The 8,958-nt window shown below is 41.6% G+C and overlaps 1 protein-coding gene across 1 annotated transcript; it reads right to left on the bottom strand.

Annotated features, from left to right (window-relative positions):
• Nucleotides 1-1,476: 1,476 nt before the first annotated feature.
• LOC110538241 (paired mesoderm homeobox protein 2-like) lies at nucleotides 1,477-4,359 on the bottom strand. Its single transcript, XM_021624938.2, has 3 exons — nucleotides 3,367-4,359; nucleotides 2,871-3,028; nucleotides 1,477-2,584 (listed from the first exon to the last, which is right to left on the bottom strand). The coding sequence occupies exons 1-3, from the start codon at nucleotides 3,599-3,601 to the stop codon at nucleotides 2,144-2,146; spliced, it is 834 nt and encodes a 277-aa protein (XP_021480613.1). The 5' UTR covers nucleotides 3,602-4,359; the 3' UTR covers nucleotides 1,477-2,143.
• Between the last annotated feature and the right edge of the window lie 4,599 nt (nucleotides 4,360-8,958).

Genomic DNA, 8,958 nt, shown 5'->3' with positions numbered 1-8,958 from the left:
TATCATATTAACATGCTATAAGTCATGGCAAAATATGTAGAATTTCAGTAAATATTCTGTACAACTGCACATTTTTCTCTCTGCGCCATGGCAAAATGTGTAGAATTGCAGGAAATTAAATTTAAAACTTTAAATGTTTCTCTCTGCTGTCAAGAGGCTAAGGCCGGCCCTGCACTCAAGATTTACATTCTCCATTCATTAAAATCCTTCCAACTCCCTAGTCATATCCCCAGATTCTGCATTGGAATTTGCAGTGACCTTGGCAAAGTGGTGTCATATCCCATGTTTCTTCCACAGAACTAAAGGCTGTTCATGTCATACAGGAGATTGGCCATACAAAAAAGGCCAACGTCTAAGCCCGAAGGAAGTGCTCTGACTGTGAGGCTGAAAATCCATTAGACTTGGAACAGCTGCTCTTTCCATGCTCTGAAAATCAACATAATACAGTTTAGTAGGACAAATAGTGCCACCTCTGGAAAAGTAGTGATAATATACAGGCTATTCTTATAGTCCCATCCTGTAAATATGTTTTAGCCGACTGTACTTTTTTTAACATCGATATACGGTATAGCTCAAGACGATACAATATGTGAGTCGTCTTAATATACATTTCAACAATACCTATAAAACATACAAACAGTGATAGCCTCTCTGATGTATTTAAATGACAGCACTGTTGTAAAAAGTTAATCTTTCTCAGCAAAAAACAACATGTATTTGCCTCTTAATCTTCAGAAAGCGTTCCTGTCATTGGGGCCAGTCATTTTTCAGCCACTTCCATTGTTTCCTACGAGGGCCTGTGGCAGCACGCAGACATCCTGCCTCTCGGTCTGCAGTGAAGGTAATAGGATAGCCCCGGCCAGGGTTGGGCTTGTCATCGATGAGATCATTGAGAAGTCATCAGAGCGTTTCCTGTTTTAATTTGACCCTAATCTGATGGCTAATGTAAGAGCATTTAGTCACCAGTAATACAGAAGAATATCTAAAGACCCTGGGGTGATGGATGAAGATCAGGACTGCATATCTGAGTTTTACATGTATTATGTACATATTTATTTAGGTGTGAAAAACCATGAATGTATTAAATTAAGAATTTATTCTGAATTGACTCACCTGGATAAATAAAGGTTCAATAAAATGAACCACCTCAGTGGGGAATGTGAAACGATAACAATGACATCTTTGTCTCATGTGTTCAAGAGTTCAAGATAGTGAATGATAGAAACTGAAATTGTTCAGCCAAAGTATAAAGAAACATTAAGGATAAAATGTTAAGATGTTACTATGGATATACTATATATTTATAAGATGTTACTATGGATATACTATATATTTATAAGATGTTGTTATGGAAATACTATATATTCATAAGATGTTATTATGGATATACTATATATTTATATGATGTTACCATGGATATACTATATATTTATAAGATGTTGCTATGGATAACCTATATATTTATAAGATGTTGCTATGGATAACCTATATATTTATAGGATGTTGCTATGGATAACCTATATATTTATAAGATGTTGCTATGGATAACCTATATATTTATAGGATGTTGCTATGGATAACCTATATATTTATAAGATGTTGCTATGGATAACCTATATATTTATAAGATGTTGCTATGGATAACCTATATATTTATAGGATGTTGCTATGGATAACCTATATATTTATAAGATGTTGCTATGGATATACTATATATTTATAAGATGTTGCTATGGATAACCTATATATTTATAAGATGTTGCTGTGGATATACTATATATTTATAAGACGTTTATTCTATACATTTATAAGATGTTACTATGGATATACTATACATTTATAAGATGTTACTATGGATATACTATATATTCACCTCATCCTAGTCTGAGCATTTAAAATACACGTTTAGCGTGATTGTTGATAGAAAAATATGTCCAGTACAGAAAAATAATGGCATTTCAAAACACAATCATTTTTTTTAATACTAAACAAAAAATCAGCACCTTTTGTAAATGTTAGTTCATATCCTCATTGAATAACAGAATGAATAAAACCAAGGATGGGGTATTTAGGCAAGTTGCCTCAACCATGATGAGGTCTTAGGGACCTGTTTGCAAAAGCCATGCAGAGAGAAAGAGCCATATCAGTTGCTCTCTCTGTCATCAGTGTTCTGTGTTTGTGTCTGCAGTGCTGATGTCTCTCCTCCTCCTGACCTGGCCACAGTGCTATGGATCTCAGCCTCGTGCTCCCTGGCCTTGGCCCTCAGCTTGGCAATGCTACAGCAGCGGAACTCTTCTGGACTGGGCCCCTCCATCCCCTCCCATTCCCCTGCTGGCCCCTGAATCATACCCTGTATGGGGGTGGTCATCACAGCAGAACGAGGTACTTTAGTCCAGGGATAGCTTCCTTTGTCCTGCCTCCTCTCCCAGTGCTCGCTGTCAGAGCTCTCTAGCTCCGGTAAGCTCTTGTTGGGTTTGTCTGTTGTTGTGTCCTCGGCATTGTCCTTCCTGGGAAAGGGCTCTCCTAGCTGGCCCTGCAACTTCAGCTGCCTCCGCATCTTAGCCCGGCGATTCTGAAACCACACCTGGTGAAAATGGAACCAATGTAATATGTAGTATATGAGAGAGTGAAATCTCTTACAATGCAAAACATTCGTTTTGAAAAATGTTTCAGTATCCACTAGATTTAACAGTTTTTTTGATGTATTCATAAACAAATATATATATATATATATATATATATATATATATATATATAAAATACAGTAACATTGTGGCATGAAAGCTGATAGAAACAAAGATGGCTTCTAGAAATCAGTGTTCATGCATTAGTGACAATGGTTTGGAATGAAGAGGGTGTTGGGACCGTACCTGCACTCTGGCCTCGATGAGGTCCAGTCTGAGGGCCAGAGCTTCCCTCATGAAGACGTCAGGGTAGTGGGTGTTCTCAAAGGTCTTCTCTAGCTCCTCCAGCTGCCAGCTGCTGTAGTTGGCCCGCGCACGACGCTGCTTCACTGGCCTCTGTTCATCTGGAAAGCACAGCACAACCACCAATTACACAATCGCCAACGGTTGACAAGGAACTAATGGCTCTAGATTGGATAATTAGCGCCGCCGTTCATTAGGCCCTCTTTAACCGTGCTTGATAATTGATTGTTTGTTAGGAGCTGTTAGGAAAATCTTTTGTAAACATTTACACTGCCATTAGACAGTGCTCAATGAGTCTCTATGAGAAAACACATTCCACCAACTAATAAGCCAACACGTATCTGTAATAAATTGTCACACATGAATGTAAATATCCATGTGCTCTCCAAAGTTACAGTAATTCTGACATTCTAAAGGCAGACTGTTGGTTGGAACTCACCCATGCTGGCCGTGAACTGCCCCATCCCAGCTGCCTGTGTGGCCAGGAACAGAGCCTCTTTGCAGGGCTCTGGTTGCAAGTAACTCCGCAGGGACTCATAGCTGATCAGGGGCCCAGGGATCAGGATCTGTGGAGGGGAGCCCAGTCTGGTGGGGAACGCAGGGAACAAGTGAGCTGCGGAGGAGTGGAAGACTGCAGGTAGAAGAGTGGAGACCAGCTGCCCAGGGCCAAACATTATCCAAAAGCTCTTAGAGGAGTCCCGAGTCTTAAGTGTCAATCCACTGGTATAAAGGGAACAGTCTGATACCAAAACAATGGGACGTATCTCAGGAGCACTTCACAACATCAGACTAAACATTCTTGTTGAGGTTGGCACAAGATGGAGCAGAGCCAAGTCTTGAGGCTTCTTTACCACAGTGAAATCAGATAGGGCTGTTAATGAAGTACATCACCAGATCCAGAAGGAAAGGAATCACAGAATCTTCCACCATCAATTCTGAGGGATGAATTGCAGTCATCAGCCATACACTGACTCTCGATCCAGAAGGCTACCTAAGATGAAGGTTGAATTGGAGACTCAGGAGGAGTTCAGGTGAGATGCAGGTGATGGGTGGGGAGGCGAGAGAGGACTGCACTCAGCAGGTAAGGGGGTCTCACCTTAGTCTGGTGAGGTTCTCTCTCCTATCCTGCTGTTCCCCCCTCCTTCCTTAGCAGTCACATGACTCACAGTGGGCCCAGACTGACTCCTGGGTGTGAGAGAGAGGGCTGGGCTTCAGAGAAATGGAGACAGGAATGCGAATCTGACCCATGATCCATCTCCAGGTAGATTTTCACACCACGGTATCATTCAATCAAAGTCCATTTAGAAACACAATGTACACTTTATCTTCTTCAACACACCAATCCCATACAAGGTTTCGCATTCAACTTACATTATAGCAGCACCTTCCACTCTCCATTTAATGTTGCACTCTGCATGGATTTGGTGTCTGAGGTTTACTTTGAACAAGTTAAGACATCTTTTAGCTTCGTAAATTTCAATCAAAGTGATGGATCAGACATCAAAGTGTGGAAATGACATAAAAAAAAACAGCGCTTGAACGTTCAGTTGAAACACGTATACCACAAATATTTGAGAATATCGCTCGTCTTTCAATTAATAGTTGTCAAGCAGCAGAAGAAGAAACGATTCCGATGACAAACTGGTACAGCCCTTCGGAGATGATCAAAACAGGCTCAAAGGTGCCAAACACAGAGCCACTGTTGCCAAGGTAAACAAGTTCACGCTAATTACACCACCTAATTGACATGAAGTTGAATGATGACAATTAGCTGGATCGAAAATGTTTACCTAACACTTATTTCCTGATCTGATGTTCATTTTGGATGTTAGATACACTAAATGCAGTCATTATACACTCCAGAAATGTATGCAATTAAAAATAATTGCTTTCCTAATAGCTAGGTCTAATCTTTCAAATGAAACGTTCAACAAAAACAATGGAAATGCTGTCATTAAATGACTAAAGTGGTCCCATCTAGTCTCTACTAGTCTTCCATCTAAAATGGGATCACCTGTTCAAATAGAAGGTATTGTTTGGTCTTCGGGCTGAAGACAGAGTTCACTGACAATGGCTGTGGGTCAGGGCTCCTTGGCCTTTGAAAACAGATTGAGCTTTTGGAATTTGCACCTATTTCATGTCACCCAGATTTGTATTTTTCATTAAAACGTCTCCTCTTTCTCTCCAAGTAATATACACAATCCTAACATAAAGACTATAACAAATACATTGACATAGAGATTCCAATCAATAGGGAATTAATGGGAATAACGATCACCGCAAGCGTTGGAATTGTAAATATTGTGAATTTGTATGATTGTTTGCAGGGCTCCCTTGGGTTCAATGGGATTTTCCAAGTTGAAAAACATTTAAATACAATCGAATAAACCTATAAAAAAAGGTATTACCAGTGTTATACACAGATGCAAGCAGGTTTTGTTACTGTGTAATATGTTAGAGTTACTCAATCCCTCTTTCATGTCATCAGGTAAACTGTCCCAAATCACAGCTTAGTACAGGGCCTCAAAGTAAATCTCCACACATGCTGGAAGGAAGGTAATACAGCACTGTACTCCAACAGACCGTGACAGAGAGAGAGCATTCTCTCACATAAGAGCTACACGTATCCACTACAAAACGTATACACAATAATTAGGTCTCATACGTTCACACACACACTCTCTCTCACACACACATGCACGCACGCACGCACACAGACAGAGAGACACACACTCTTTCTCTCACATAAGTCAACTCACGTTGCTGTGCATACTCTTAAAGATCATCCACACCTTTCCCAAGCAGCCCAGCTGTGGCCCCAGTGTTGAAGGATCTCTGATGAGTTGATCATGATGGGGACTGACTGTCTATGATGTGAATGAAACACAGGTGTGTCAATTAATCCGGAGATACGCATCACCTAACACACCCCGCTAAATGCTTATCGGATCAGACGGCGGCTAGAACACGCCACTGTCATGGTTGTCACCACAGACTGGCGGTTTGAACTGCATACCTTTGATCAGTTCCAGAACATCAGCAGGAGACATCTGGCCAAAGCCATGCTCCCAACACCAGGGGAAGGTGAATCACTGTCTAGTCAGAGGACAGCACCTCTCTCTCCTCTCCAGTGGGGCTTTCATCCACACCTGTTCAAACACTTAATAAAGCCGACGCACAGGTATAGAGGTCAATAGACAAACATCAGAAATGCCTGGACAATCTCTATGTTAAGATGAATCTGTGAGCATGTTTATTGGTGCGTGTGACAATGAGGCATCAACGTTCACTCTGCTCCAGCAGCCCCCAGTCATTTCTTGGCTTTGCCATTTCTCCAGTCATTTCTTGGCTTAGCCATTTCTAAAGAAAAAAGGAAACTAGATTAAAAGTGTCTAGTTTGAAGGGTGGGTAAATAAACATTGTTTGTAGGTTAGCACTGAATACTGAATGGCCATCTCTGTTCCATTTGTCCTTGGCACACAGGTAGACAGAGGGATTTCTGGGATGTCTGAAAGTGCTGCGTTTGGTCTGTCCCGGGTTCCTCTAATGCCCATTGATCCAGCTAATCAGGGGAGAAATTGGTGAAAAACCTGCAGGGTGGTTTAGCCATCAGTAAGGGGCTCGTGTACAAATGAGCTGCTTGTGGATAATTGAAGGAGGCATTAGGACAACAATGGCAGTGGCTCACTCCAGTCTTCACTGGTCTCTCAGGTATTCCCAGGTCCCTGGATCACATGGCAGCCTGTGAAATCCACAGTAGGCTTAAATAAATATCACAGCATCATTAGTGGGCATTCAACATTGGGGGCAAAATACACATTCTCCATGGATTTTAAAAACCCACCAACGTTGTTGTGCCTCATTTTCTATGACTGACTTTAGTTTGAAATGGGCTTGTTTGAGATCGTATATATGGTTTACAAATGTAAATGTAAAGGGATAGAGGACAAGAGAAGCAACACAAGGAATGTTGGAATGAGAAAAGCCAATACTCTGCAGTATAAGACCAACACAAAGAGAAGCTCTTTAGGTTAGTGCAGTGTTCGGCAATACATTTACCATACATAACAAAAGCCTTCAATGTTATTTTTAAAAGGACCTTTGAAACTGGCTCAACTATCAGATTTAACTGTGGATGTGTTAGTACAGGACCTTAGATGACAGAGATTGGGAACAACGCACAGTCATTAGAATGACACTTCAAAACATCCGACTAAAGTTCTGCCAAATGCCTTGTGAAGATGGATGATGTTCGTTGGTGTCATGGGACTGTGCATATGGCTGGTGTCATTTGCAGTCTGTAATAAGCAGCAAAGAACACTGATAAGATCAACTTTTAATGAGAGCATAAGTGAAGCTTAAGGGTTGCTAATGACTTTTCAGATTGCCCGGCAGATTTTTCAGACAGGGTCGACCTAAACTACACATTTTTATTTCCGATTCATTTCAAATTGTCAAAAAAAATGCCATATGAAATCACAGCAAGGTTCTCTCATCATCGGTTGCTTGTGGTTGCACTTACTCTCATTGACCAACTTGAACTTTAAATCAAAGCATGGCAGTACAACTGAATTCTGTCTGTTATTAAATGATTGTGATGGATGTGTTTGTCACATCCAGGGAAGACAAAGGGACATGTGTTGTAGAGCAGAGGAAGCCCCTATCTGCTCGATGCCTCACTCTCTCTGGTTGCTAAGAGTATCCTGCAGAGAGCAGGCTGATTGGTTTAGTCCTGGATCACTGGCTATGGGATAAAGCTGAGAGCCCAACCTGCTTTTCATGACAAAACGTTCAAGGGAAAGCGGCCACGATCCAAGAGCAATCACACTTTAGGCTTCAAAGTGCCAGGGGAAAAGAGAGGCGAGAGCCGGTCCACATTTCTTCCACGCCGGCCAAGTACAACTCATGCGTGGAGGAAGACGAGATGATCTAAGGAAAGGAAGACAGGTGTGCTGGGCAGGTAGAGGCACATCACAGCCCCTCCCAGGGGTGAGTGAAAGACAAGGACTCACCCCCACCTTCCTGCACTGTCCACTTTCACATGAACTAGCAAATCAACATTAAAACAACTCTTTAAACTCATCTTTATGGGTTTGCAATCTGTGACTTTTCATAAAACCGTGATAGGGCTGTTACAAAATACCTCATGTGCAGCAGTAAAAATGATTAACTCGGAGCATGGCACATTGAGACGGCTTTAGTACAGACCGCATCACCAGGTGCTTCTGAGGGCATCAAACGCTAGTCTGATGTGATGATGAATCAAGGCAGAGGTTATTAGCATGTCAGTGGCCCATCAGGCTAGTTAATGACAGCCCTCTCTTTCCATCTCCTCCTCCTCACTGGCTGTCACTCATCTCTGTTCCGCCTCACTGCCACCAAGCCAATAGGATGCTGGCGCCTCACCAAGAGCCCAGGCAGCTACGGCATCTGTTGCTAGCTGATGGATAACCACAAACACAACTTTCAACTCCAGACTGTGTGAACTAGAGAACACCTTACAGGTGCAATTAACTCATTAACCAAAAAACAAACAGTGGGAGGAGAGCACAGACAAGTAGAACAATTGCAGTAGATAGTTTAAAAGCAATAGATTTCTAACAAATTTGGAAAAGTATAGATATAAAAATACACTCAAAACAAATGCGAGGCAACATGTTTTCAAATACAAACTAAATAATACAAGAGGCTTTTTTTCTGAAGAAATTGTAGCACAATTGTTTGCACTACAAGCAATAAGAAACATATTTGGACAATTAGTCAACCCATCCAAGAGTCTTTTTCATTCCAATTGACTATGCACAGCAGCACATATAACAGTGAAAACCATGATGGTGGCAGAATCACTTGCACATTTGAAGACATATCCACCCCAAGCTTCCGATCAATTATGACATGTTAAAAGGGTAGCAGCGAGCAGATCATTGGACATGTGTGGACCTCATTGAAGGAGGCTGCTTTCATCAGCCCCATGTGTGCAGTATGTAGAGTGGCTGTCAGTCCCAACGGACAACAGCGTCCCCTGACCCAC

Source organism: Oncorhynchus mykiss, chromosome 12, assembly GCF_013265735.2.
Source record: "Oncorhynchus mykiss isolate Arlee chromosome 12, USDA_OmykA_1.1, whole genome shotgun sequence".
Classification (NCBI taxonomy): Eukaryota; Metazoa; Chordata; class Actinopteri; order Salmoniformes; family Salmonidae; genus Oncorhynchus; species Oncorhynchus mykiss.
The sequence above is the reverse complement of the archived record's forward strand: the minus strand, read 5'-3'. Positions and strand labels throughout refer to the sequence as shown.

Excerpts from the sequence above, each read along its gene's own strand:
- LOC110538241 (XM_021624938.2), bottom strand. The coding sequence starts at position 3,601 with ATGTTTGGCCCTGGGCAGCTGGTCTCCACTCTTCTACCTGCAGTCTTC. Across the intron at positions 3,029-3,366 it reads GCAGTTCACGGCCAGCATGG|ATGAACAGAGGCCAGTGAAG; the intron begins GTGAGTTCCAAC and ends TGTGCTTTCCAG. Across the intron at positions 2,585-2,870 it reads TCATCGAGGCCAGAGTGCAG|GTGTGGTTTCAGAATCGCCG; the intron begins GTACGGTCCCAA and ends CATTTTCACCAG.